General features: G+C 36.4%; 1 protein-coding gene across 2 annotated transcripts in view; it reads left to right on the forward strand.

Annotated features, from left to right (window-relative positions):
• Positions 1-3137: 3137 nt before the first annotated feature.
• The window catches only part of LOC123865938 (glycine receptor subunit alpha-1), a 30855-nt gene continuing 20738 nt past the window's right edge, over positions 3138-13254 (forward strand). For both annotated transcript variants that reach the window (XM_045907159.1, XM_045907160.1), the window contains exons 1-2: positions 3138-3351; positions 12460-12564. In XM_045907159.1, coding sequence (XP_045763115.1) covers positions 12521-12564 — 44 coding nt within the window. In that variant the 5' untranslated portion in view covers positions 3138-3351; positions 12460-12520. The remainder of the gene's footprint in view (positions 3352-12459; positions 12565-13254) is intronic.

Below are 13254 nucleotides of genomic sequence, written 5' to 3' on the forward strand. Positions count from 1 at the left end.
AGACAGACAGCAGAGTGACATTAATAGGGCTCCGTTTTTATTAGTCTTTGGGTACGGAATTCTAACAACTAAGAGTATCTGAAAAAGAAAATGTTTGTCGAAAGTCCACATATTGTTTCCATCCTCTTTCTAGTAACACACTATTTGAAACCTAATTCCGACTGATTTCTCTTGATCCTATTAAGCTTGAGCAACATACTGAGATATTAAGAAATGATTAACGGGAAATGAGTAGGATTTTCCTTTTCTATTTTTCTTAATAAATATCACGGGTGGGCCTTGGGTGGGCTTAATCGACCAAATACTATTTGGTGAAAGATTGTTTCGTATTTCTTTTCAGTAACTTGTATTTACTATTGAGGTCGTTGTTTTCTCAACCAAGGGGTGATACACTAAGGCCTCATTCGCACGAGAGCTTTTTTAACGTCCGTTAAGCGTTAAATAGAACAAATGCATTCTCAAGTATTTGTTCAACGTCAACGTTCTTTAACGCGCACTTTGTATTATCAACGCAACTCTGGAGTTTAAAGCAACACTTTTTAACACTCGTGCGATTTAGGGCTAGCTCAGTGATTTATAATGAGTGATAGTTACTGAGGGGTTCCAAAAGTTCTGTATAATGCGTAAAAAATGAGTTCTCGCGCACAATCTTAACTTTATGGGTCAAATTTCATGTCAAAAGTACGATTTTAATCCTTACTTTAAAGGTGAACCGTACTTTGACATTACAGTTGACCCATAGAGTTAAAATGGCGCGTGACAAGTCATTTTGCACGGACTATAATGCAAGTTCGTAATCTTTCAAGTCATGTTCAATATCAATGAAAACTGGATTTTCAGCTTCTGAAGCAGAAAGAACCACAGAGCATACCGGGTATAAAAATTGACTTTGTGTGAAAATGTCTTCGTGTTCACACTAGGTGGGCAAATGTCTCATCACAAACATTTAGTTTCGAATACGCTCATCGAATATACGCTTAGGTACACCACCTTACACGACACCCACTACTGCTACCATCGCCAAAATGTCAAAAATCAAAATGCTTCAAAAACAGCTCGGCAATCGTACGTCCAGCGTGTATTAATAGAGGTCAGAGCGTTGTGCCTAAAGAAGTTTTACTTCGAAAACATAGGTTAATAATAGACCATCACCCTAACCTTGCTAGACAATGTAATGCGTATTAACGGATACAACAAAAAAACATTCATCAATGTCCACTCGCAACCCCCTTCCACGTCGGAATTAATATAAGTAAACACCATGGGTGCCACATCCCAAGGTCGTCGGTCAATGTCGCCTCCGTCCGGCACGTAACCGAGCCGCTAGCGAGTGCCGCAGTCGAATGTCATATTAGTGAACCAACGTAACGCAAGCGTAGGCAACATTTGGTTCACTGGTTACGACCGCTGTTTACAGAGTCCTCCATAATCCATATGAACTAGAATGAGGAAAATCGGTTTTATCCTGAAATCGATGTCTGTCAAATACTAAGCTAGATGTGACATGAAATCCAATTAGATACCTAGTCGTTTCATAGCCTACCTGGCGTCAAATGTGGGTAACATTTGACATCTGCAAGTGTAGGTGAAGCGTCGACGCTTTGTTACAAGTTTCTTATCTGTCATCATTCAACTATGACGCCGGTCAATGTCGCCTCCGTCCGGCACGTAACCGAGCCGCTAGCGAGTGCCGCAGTCAAATGTCATATTAGTGAACCAACGTAACGCAAGCGTCGGCAACATTTGGTTCAGTGGTTATGACTTCTGTTTACAGCATTGTTTAAGGTTAATAGCTAGGGTTAAGGTTAAGGTTTAAGTTAAGGCTTAGACTACGTTCAGACTTTACATACATTTAAGAACTTTATCTCAGAAAAGCAGATATCCTCGCGATGTTTTCGGAATTAATATAAGTAAACACCATGGCTGCCACATCCCAAGGTCGCCGCTCAATGTCGCCTCCATCCGTCATGTAACCGAGTCGCTAGCGAGTGCCGCAGTCGAGTAATATTAGTGAACCAACGTAACGCAAGCGTTGACATTTGGTTCAGAGGTTAAAACGAAATGATATTAGCAACTTAGTATGAGTTTGGTCGTCAAGCGACAAATCAGCGGGCAAACATTATCATCATCGTCATCACAGCCAATCGTCGGTTTTCGAATAAGAAGGGTTTAAGTTTGGTTACGCTGGGCAAGTGCAGATTGGCGGACTTCACACACCTTTGAAAACATTACGAAGAACTCTATGGCAAGCAGGTATCCTCGCGATGTTTTCGGAATTAATATAAGTAAACATTTGTTTCAGTGGTTTTGGATATTGTTTTACATAAGGCGTCGTCCAAAATATACCTACTTAATGACATATGTAGCGAAAACTCAAAAACTGACATCAAGCTTCGTCTACAAATTAAAAGTCACTCGACCGAGTCATGTTGGGTAGGTACCTATCTCTCCCAGGGATAAAATCCGGAACGAGCAAATTCTGTTTGACCTTTTAGTAATAATTAAAATATAACGTAAAGGCTAAATATTTGAGCTTCTTTACCTGCTAATTACGGAAATATTTGGCTAAAACTAAATAATCCTTATGCCCGTATCTTGTTTAGGAAATAACAAAAATAATTGCTTCCTTCAATGAAAACATAATTTCTGTAAAAGGTTATTAATATTATTTCAATTTATTATCTTAAATTAAATTTCAGTTCGTAAATAACAAACATACTTAGATGGAAATATCTTTCGTCACCAAAACTCTTTAAAAAAATCAAAGTCGGGTAAAAATAAAAATAAACCACGTGGATCAATGTGAATTCACTGTTATCGATGTTATTTTTTCAGCCTAAATGTTTTTCACCACTGGCAAGGCGGCTGATGGGAGTCTACAAAGTGACATGCAAATCAAGTTCTGCCATGACTTTTCAGTCAAGACTACCCATAACACACGAGTGCTGTAAAACAAAATATCACATGAACATAAGTTCGTCTACGGAACACCGTTAATTTTTCAAAATATGGTAAAATAAAATAAAAACCAACTGGATTAATGTGAACCGGCAGTTACTGATATTAATTTTTTCAGCCTGAAATGTTGTGAACCACTGGCAAGGCGGCCGGTGGGTGTCTACAAACTGACACGCAAACCAAGTTCTGCAACGACTTTTCAGTTAAAATTACCGCGCAACCCGTCCTGGCCACCCATAACTCACAAGTGCCGTAAAATAAATAATAATATATAAACAAAAGTTATTAAATAAACTTTAATTATATGAACAAACTTATTAAAATTACCTACTGGGATAAAGAGTGTCGTGAAGTGAAGTGTTAATATGGACATGTTACTGACATGATTTGAAGGTAAGTTATGAAAAATCATAATAATGCATACTAATTATAGTAAATTACTACTATTATGATAAATTCGAAAGCGTGCCTGTCTGTTTTCTATGTTTTAACGGCCCATCTGTTTAAATGATTTCAACCAAAAGTAAAGAGATGACCACCTATCCTTGGGAGGGACATATTTTCTACTTTTTATCCCGGAAAATCAATGTTTCCACGAGATTTTAAAAAAACCTAAACGCATGCAGATGAAGTCGTGGATATCAACTATTTTGTATGTGAGTAAGTATGTTATACTCGTATTTCTTATCCATACTTCCATACTAATATTATAAATGCAAAAGTGTGTCTGTCTGTCTATGTCTGTCTGTCTGCTAGCTTTTCAGGGCCCAATAGTTTAACCGATTTTGATGAAATATGATACAGGGTTAGTTTACATCCCGGGGACGGACATAGGCTACTTTTATATACTTACTTACCGGAAAATCGAAGAGTTCTCACGGGATTTTAAAAAACCTATACCCATCTGTTTAACCGATTTATATGAATTTGATACAGAGGTAGCTTGCGTCCCAGAAATTGGTATAGCCAACTTCTTGGAAAGCAGAGTTCCCACTGGATTTTTAAAAACCTAAATTCTTGCGGACATTGTCGTGGGTATCATCTAGTATAGTAGCATATTTACTAGCTTGTACCTCGGGCCAATAAAAGATATCAGTCGCTAGGTATATTAATTATTTATCATTCTACTCGATTCACACTGTACAAATGTTTCTACTTAGTAATATTCCTTTCTTTTCTTCTTCACTTCAGGTTAATGACTCTTTGATCCGTTGCTTACCTAAATTGGAAACTTTGATATTCAGCTTGAAACCTATAAAGACCTTCGTTAGCCAAATCAATTTAAGGATTATAATATTTAAAGAAGACTTGAAAATATCAATAATATCTTTGAAGCTTATGATTTAATTACGATTCAAGTTCGACGAAGTATAAAGTGTCTTATTAGAAATATTTAATAAAAATAAAAAATGGAAATACTTATAACTAAATACTTGGTAATAAAATAAAATTGAAAATTCTCACTATAACTCTTACCTACTTCTTTTTTTAACCCCAAACCCAAAAAGAGGGGTGTTATAAGTTTGAGGTGTGTGTCTGTGGCATCGTAGCTCCTAAACTAATGAACCGATTTTAATTTAGTTTGTTTTTGTTTGAAAGGTGGCTTGATCGAGTGTTCTTAGCTATAATCCAAGAACATCGGTTCAGCCGTTTGGAAGTTATCAGCTATTTTCTAGTTACTGTAACCTTCACTTGTCGGGGGTGTTATAAATTTTTAATTTACTCTTGTATTATTTTGATAGCAGATGTAAGTTGTACATTATATCTACTCAAAAAGTATTCTTTTCAACAAATGCAAACAAGGTTTGCAATTGTTTTAAAAAATACTCTTCAAACTCGGCGTCCAGAGTGGATAGATGCACACGCTTTTCTTAGTATACTCGATAGGATGGCCATTTTAGGATGGATAAGTAGAATAAGCCGATTTGAAAATTATTTATCGGCCGGGCGTTTAAAAAAACGTTGGATATCTTGTACCGGGCCACAAACAAGGCACCGGGTTCAAAAATATTTAAATATTCAGCAGTCGGTCTTTCCCAAATAATAATTAATTAGTGGTGCCTAAATTACAATTTTAGTCTCCTGTTCTTTATTACGACATTGAATATTTTAAAGTAATTTTTGAGGGAATCAATTTTCTTAATTACAAATCGATTTTTGCCTAAAGGCAAGGCCCAGGGTTTTAAAAGCTTTAATTTTCTAATTAGTAATTTAAAACGTAATCTTACTAAATGTTTACAAAGTTTTGTAAATAGGCAATTTATAGTAAAATGTACTAATAAAATACCTCCTTAATTCTGAACGAAATTGTTGTGAAATTCTGTACCTAGTCTCAATTTCTGTCTGGGCACCCTGCCTCGTTACAGTGATTTGGATGACATTTTAGTTATATAATTTTTATATTTGCTATTTTTAAGCTGTGATAGCCTAGTGGTTAGAACGTCCGCCTCCTAACCGGAGGTCGGGGGTTCGATCCTGGGCACGCACCACTAACTTTTCAGTTATGTGCGTTTTAAGCAATTAAATATCACTTGCTTTAACGGTGAAGGAAAACATCGTGAGGAAACCTGCATGCCTGAGAGTTCTCCATGTTCTCAAAGGTGTGTGAAGTCTGCCAATCCGCATTGGGCCAGCGTGGCAGACTATGGCCTAAACCCTTCTCATTCTGAGAGGAGACCCGTACTCAGTAGTGGGGCGGAAATGGGTTGATCATGATGAATTTTTATATTTAAGTATTTATAGTATTTGTAAATATTGTTAATTATTATTATTTCATCGTTAAACAAGTGTAAATTAAAAAATAACACCCCCGACAAGTGAAGGTTACAGTAACTAGAAAAGAGCTGATAACTTTCAAACGGCTGAACCGATTTTCTTGGATTATAGCTAAGAACACTCTCGATCAAGTCACCTTTCAAACAAAAAAAAAGTAAATTAAAATCGGTTCATTAGTTTAGGAGCTACGGTGGCACAGATACACACGTCAAACTTAAAACACCCCTCTTTTTGGGTCGGGGGTTAAAAAAGTCTGTCTTTCCTTTACGTATCTTAAGATTTTAATCCGGCGTATTGTGAAGTAATCAATACATCTTTCAATTAAAGGCATGTACAGTGTTAGACCTAGACATCTAGTCTCCAGTTCAAATAACTTTTCAAGTTGTTCTTAACAACAATAGGCGATAACAAGATAAAGAAAAACATTACGTCTAGTCCGTAAACTAATTATTTATTTATTACTAAGTGGGTACTATTATCTACAGCTAAGTAATAATTTCTATTGCTAAATTAAATATTAGTTAGTTACCTAATAAATTATACATAAATAATAATAATTAGGGGGTGCTACGTGGATTCGGATCTTTTGTTTTTATGTTTAGACTATTTAGAGTTACAACTAGTTTTGTGTGCCTTTATTCAATAAAATAAAATATATACAATTCACACAAATAATGGAATGATAATAATCAAGTTATGGTCTAATGTAAACATACGGATTCAGGAACTGCTAGTGGTGAAATCACATTTTAGCCGAGCATAGACTTTAAATTATTTGGTGTTAAAATCTGACGAAGGTCACAGCTTCACACCTGTTCACGGACATCCCAATGAGCTGGTAGGTAAAGTGCCCAATTACAAAACATGAGTTATAGCCTAATGGACCATTACTCCTCTCGCGAACTTCCTCGTACGTGGGTGTCAATTGTCGGATCATGCTAAGGATATGGTGTGACCTCCGTGAACTAGGCGAGACGGTTACGAATTGATTGTACAAAATTGGTCCTACTATCGTCGAATAATCATTGATTTAGAATTAACTGTAAACCTGAAACTGTAATGCCTCGAAAGCCTTGATAGCTCAGCGGTTGAGGAGCGGACTGGATTCCGAAAGGTCGGCGGTTCAAATCCCACCCGTTGCACTATTGTCGTACCTACTCCTAGCACAAGCTTTACGCTTAATTGGAGGGGAAAGAAGAATATTAGTCATACTAATGGCTAATATGCTTTATAGAAAAATCTCTACAAAGTAAAGTATGTACCTATGTACTTAAAACATCGTCGCTTCCCGCCGTGTGCCCGTATGTACGCTTAGATCTTTTAAACTACACAACGGATTTTAACGCAGTTTTCATCAATAGATTCAAGAATAAAGTTTGTGCTTGCAGTTTATTTAATATTGTTTTGTGTTAATTTGTTGAAATATGACCGCTGTCTGTCCGTCCGTCCGTCTGCTGAAATTTTCACAGAATGTGCCGAATCTGTTGCCGCTATAACAAAAAATAATAAAAATATCAAAATGGCTGCCATGAAATTCAAAAAATAATTAATAAGTCCATCCGCTTAACCGATTTCGATAAGATAGCTTACACCCCGGGATCGGCAAATCACAGACTTTTGGGAACATATTATGCAAAACTTTCAGACATTCATTTCTGTCCCTTCAATTTGTGAAAACAGTAAAATGGAAACGATCCTTCAATTTGCATACAGATCTACGGTGCAGATTTTTTTATTATTCATTTAAATATATTGCGTATCTTCTATTCCATTAAATGAAATAAAATAAAGTCGCAATCTGCTTTATTCTGTGTATTCGCTTGCAGATAATTTCTAAACTTCATAACACACGAGTAGATATAGGAACTCGTGTGTTTCATAATACCAATGTTCTTGCAGTTTATATCCTCAATATTATGTAGAATATTTAGCAAACAAAGCTTAAAAGAGAGATGTTCATTTGAGTAAGGCTGAGCGAGTCAGTGAGAACTATAAAGTTCGAAAGCTTGTCAATTGAGTAGATCGACTGAAGTTATAATACACGTGGCTTTAAGTTTCCTGAAATCCCGTGCGAACTCTTTGAGTTTCCGGCACCAAAAGTAGTTTAAGCGGAATTTACATTACGATGTTAGTGGCACGAAATTAGTGAACGACGTACACTCGTTACGTTTGACGTTTCCACTTGCAATTGATAGTGAGTGACTCGTGACACTAATTTCATGCCAGTAACGTCGTAATGTAAATTCCGCTTTATGTCCTTCCCCGGGATGCAAGCTATCTGCACCGAATGCCAAATCGGTTGAACAAACAGACAGACAGACAGACAGACGTAATATTTTCGCATTGATGTCATTAGCAGCACAGTTTTATTGACATTAGTATGGACTAAATAAACTACTACAATGCAACACCCCCTCCTCGTCTCTTTGGTCCAAAGTCCGTTGCGCGTGCGGTGCGGCGCAACGCATCGTGTGGCATGGTACAGTGATTTCTACGTAGGATGACGCAGCGGCACCGCCAACGCAACTCTTCGTGTGGCTTCACTCTTAATCAATTCATCATTTTCGAAGCACAATAATATAATTTTCCTTTAACTTTAATCACCTATTACTTTTAATAATTAATCCAAACTAATCACTCCAGTCAGATTGAAAGACAAGTAAATAATTTACTAGGCTTTTAAGAAAGCCAATCACCAAGCACTTAAGTTTTGTGACTCAGTTTTCGTTGAAATTAGCCATTACATTTTAATGGACTAGACAAGTGCGAAATACACTCAAGTACCTAGGTACCTAGTTGTTACAAAGCTGAAGTGGCGATGTGCCCATCGCCACTTCAGCACACATAGTTCGAATAACCGATTAACGTAGGACTCCTATACTTACCTAATGGATGGACCTCCTAAAGATGGAATAGGTCTTAGTAATAGGGCTCGGTTGGCACCCTAAAAACTTCTATCATCATAATAATTCATAAATGGGCAGGTACCAGCGATAAAGTATAATAATATAATCTGTAAGGAGGAAATGGAAGGTGTCACGTTTCTACAATAAAAACGGAGAATGTACGAAGTAAGCAGTGAAGTTAAAATTGCATTTATATTTCGTGTCAAGTGCGGTCTTCGAGAGAAATATTACGACACAACTCTTACTCTCAGAAAGTAAATATGATACGTTCTCAAATGAGCTCCTTTGGGAGAGAGCTTCACATCAAATCTAATTTAATATCAGTTTGTAAGTAATGCTTACGACTTTTATCATGTTACTGGCAACTCGCCCCGGGTTCGTACGGGTGCCGTGTAGATTCACGCTATAATGTCAAAGCTAAGAGGGGTCTATCCGTCACTCGCTCCATACAAACGTAGCCCGTCTCGCATTTGAATACTAACCAATCATACTCAATCGAATTTTGTAGAAACGTTCCGGTAACTAATGTCTATGCCTATGATTTTCCAGATTTCCGTTAAAATATTCGGTTTCAAAGTTACGCGGTCTTAAAAATTCACATACAAATCTTTGAGTCCCTGTAATTTTAAAATATAGCCTAATATTTGACACATCGTCGATTCAGAATTAAACCGAGAGTTCCCTCACTCTAGTTCACTCTGCTAACGTCAGAGTGGTTATTTTGTTATATTTAAAAAGGTTAAGACAGCATTTACTTTATATTTACTTAATTAATTCTTGTTTTTTTTCTTTAGTATCTAACTATATTGTATCACTCACTCAGACAAATTATTACTATTATTATTTTCGAGAAAATCTGTAATTAGCCATATTTATCTATGTAATTAGCATTAAAGACTCTTATTATTATGACTTTGAGGTAGATTTTCCTTCTATAAATAAAATAAAATAAATAAATAAAAACGATGAAAGCTCTCAGTCAGCTTGATTTCTTCCGACATCTGGTTGCGTTCGTTGTTTAAAAGATCTTTCTTTGTACAGAGGAACAGATGGTGGGAAGCGACTTTGCTTTATACTTACTTCGCTTTATACTTAACATAGGTAGGGAAGTAGAGACCAAATATCAACTGAAGATGTCGCGAAAAAATAAAGAATATGCGGCCAAGGCTATACCAATTCTAATAAATTATTATTAGAGTTAAATGCCTGGTGAGATATCGATTTTGTCAATACAGGCGATACACCCGGTTAGTAGGACGAACGCTCTCTTTGATATCGATCTCGTTATATCGATTCTTGCATGAATTATTCAGAATCGACTCCGTTACGTTACTGGATATTGCGAATCAGTTTCTACTGTAGTTCGGTGCATAGGTAAGGGTTTCCAATATAGGTAATCCCTTATTAATTTCCTATGTGGGACGTTAATCAAATATCTACCCATAATTATAATTAATGAGAAAGTTTGTTTGTCTGTTGATTTGTCCTTCAATCACGACGCAACGGAGCAACGAATCGATATAATTTTTACTCGACTATGGCAAAACCAAAAGGCAGGGTTTTTGATTTGCAGTCTATGTACTTATGTATGTTTTGTAAGGATACAGCTACTAAGAACCTGGAATGTGACTTATACTACTTTATATCCCAGGACATCAAAGAGTTCCCATGGGATTTTTAAAATTTGTTCTCTCAAAACTACGATTTAAAGGCAAGGAAGAATTTATAAACCCCTGGCTTTGAGCATTATTAAAAGAGCGGATGAAAAAATACCAAAACCAGGTCAATAAAACTGAAGGAAACTGTATAAAGCAGATAATATTATTATTCAAGCAAGCTCGCTCAAATGTTCAATGCTTCGGAAACTAAATCGAAGCGCAAAATCCGTTCAAATCCTCTTCCAATCGGATAAAAGATAAATACTAGAAAAGAAATAAAACACCCGTCTCGTACACGAGGGTTCCCGTACTGTCGTACAATATTATGCACTTTTTTTAATTTAGGTACCTACATGGTAGCCATTTTGAAATTTTTATTATATTTTGTTGTTATTGCGGCAATAAAAATACATATTCTGTGGTTAATTCTCTACGTATTAGTGGTTATGGTTCATGAGATACGGTCGGACGGACGGACAGCGGGGGTTTAGTAATAGGGTCCCGTTGACACCCTTCCAGTACGGAACCCTAAAAAGAGCCGGTTGATTCAAACCATTGGTTTTTAGAAAAAAAAAAAACCGTGTCTGTAGATTTACTAGCGTTGCTTCATTGTACAAAAATTGTTTTTATCATCTCGAATAATCGAGTTACCTGTTTCCCTGAAAAGTATTCAATGCATAAAAGGAAAACCTGACTGACTGACTGATCTATCAACGCACAGCTCAAACTACTGGACGGATCGAGCTGTTTGTCATAGCTATCATAACGTAGACATTCGCTTAGAAAGCATTTTTGTAAATTCAACCCCTAAGTGGATAAAATAGGGGTTTGAAGTTTGTATTGTCCACGTGGATGAAGTCGCGGGAATAAACTAGTCACACTATCACACTAATATAAATAACACACTATCACACTAATATAAATATCACACTATCACACTATTATAAAGGCGAAAGTTTGTGTGTATGTATGTATGTGTGTGTGTTGGTTTGTTATCCTTTCACGCAAAAACTACTCAACGGATTTGGCTGAAATTCGGACCGAAGATAGATTATACCTTGGGTTAATACATAGGCTACTTTGTATGCTGGAAAATTAAAAAAACTAAATCCACGCGGACGAACTTTTTGAATGGAAGCATGTAGCGAAAGTTTTTGGACTTTTGATACTCATTAAAAAAATTTCGTTGGAAATTGATATTTTACAGGAAAAATTAATGTTTCAACGAAGAACTCAAACGACTGGGTCTAGAAACTTGAAATTCGCGTGTAGTTTCTCTCTTTTACGTAGAACTACAAATGACTTTTGCTAACAAACTACACATAAAGGATACACAAAAAAACCAAACAAACAAATACTCAGGATGCACATAAAAAAAAGTTGAAAACTAAAACCCGACTGCGATCATTTTAATAAACGCTGAAATATTAGGGTACAAGTGTAAATTAAAAATTTGTAACACCCCCGACAAGTGAAGGTTACATACAGTAACTAGAAAAGAGCTGATAACTTTCAAACGGCTGAACCGATTTTCTTGGATTATGGCTAAGAACACTCTCGATCCGGCCACCTTTCAAACAAAAAAAACTAAATTGAAATCGGTTCATTAGTTTAGGAGCTACGATGCCACGAGAGATACACAGATACACACGTCAAACTTATAACACCCCTATTTTTGGGTCGGAGGTAAAAAATTGTGTTTTGTCGCTTGGTATATTTTAATGTTATTATTGTACATTTACATACATGAGATCAAATTGTTTGATTTGACATCCCACGCGATACAATAGCAAAAAAAAAAACGGAGACCTCCACTTTTTTTAATGTAACATCCGTTAGGTCATTTTTTTCGTATAAAATGCAGCCCATGTCACCCGGACCTTTACGACGAATCAATTGACACCTCATTCATCAAAATCGGCCCAGTAGTTTAGGCGCTACGGTGGAACACACAGAATCTGGATACAAACATACATACATACATACATACATACATACATACATACATACATAGACTGCTAAAATCATAACCCTTCCTTTTGGCTTTGCCGCAGTCGGGTAAAAGCACAGGGCGACCTTACCACTACAGTGAATTCCAGGAAACCCATGTGTTTTATTATGTGAAATGGTCCATCTATAGTTTAAACATTTTCCTCTTTTCCAGTATCCATCGGCGCTGGAATGAGCTGCTACGACTCGTTCCACAGTTTGCCGCCGTAGAAAATGATTCCTTGCATCTGGCCAGCTACATTTTTCTTTTTAATATGGTAAGTTTAAGCTATAGGCATACTTAATTAATTTTTAACCGACTTAAAAAAAAGAGGAGGTTCTCAAATGGTCGGAATCTATTTTTAAAATATTTTGTGTATGTTCCCCGATTACTCAAAGACGCTTCGATCGATTTGGATTTTTTTTTTTTTTTTGTTTGAAAGGGTCCCATATAAATTTGAAGAAGATCTGATGAATATCTTCGGAGATGTAGAACAGAACTCTTCAATGGATAAGAGTAAATTGCTCGCGATCAGTGTAATAGCTTAGTAAACAATAGGGTTTTAACTGGGCATAGCATATTATAAGTACAGTGGGGCCACTAAAAATTGTAAAATAAAAAAAAATCAAAAGAAAAATAAAACCGACTTCAAAAACCACAAGCACTAAAAAATTTTTTTCTACACCTGTAATGTATGTATGAAATCGAGCGAGCATAATAAAAGAAACTAGAAATCCAAGTGTGAAGCTCTGCGCAATATGTGGATGCTCCAATGTCAAATAGGTACCCTTTACAGTCTATTCCTGTTGCATAATTTCAAAGTCCATCAGTCTGGGGGTCAGGTCTAGATGTGAACAGTACAATAGATAGTTATCGCCGGTCATTTATTAACCCACAAGCCACAACGTCAGTAGGTAATCGCTAAATAAGATGGGAGGTCCGATAGTGTGACCTTGAACCTCTACTA

The sequence above is a fragment of the Maniola jurtina genome, chromosome 6, assembly GCF_905333055.1.
Source record: "Maniola jurtina chromosome 6, ilManJurt1.1, whole genome shotgun sequence".
Lineage (NCBI taxonomy): Eukaryota > Metazoa > Arthropoda > Insecta > Lepidoptera > Nymphalidae > Maniola > Maniola jurtina.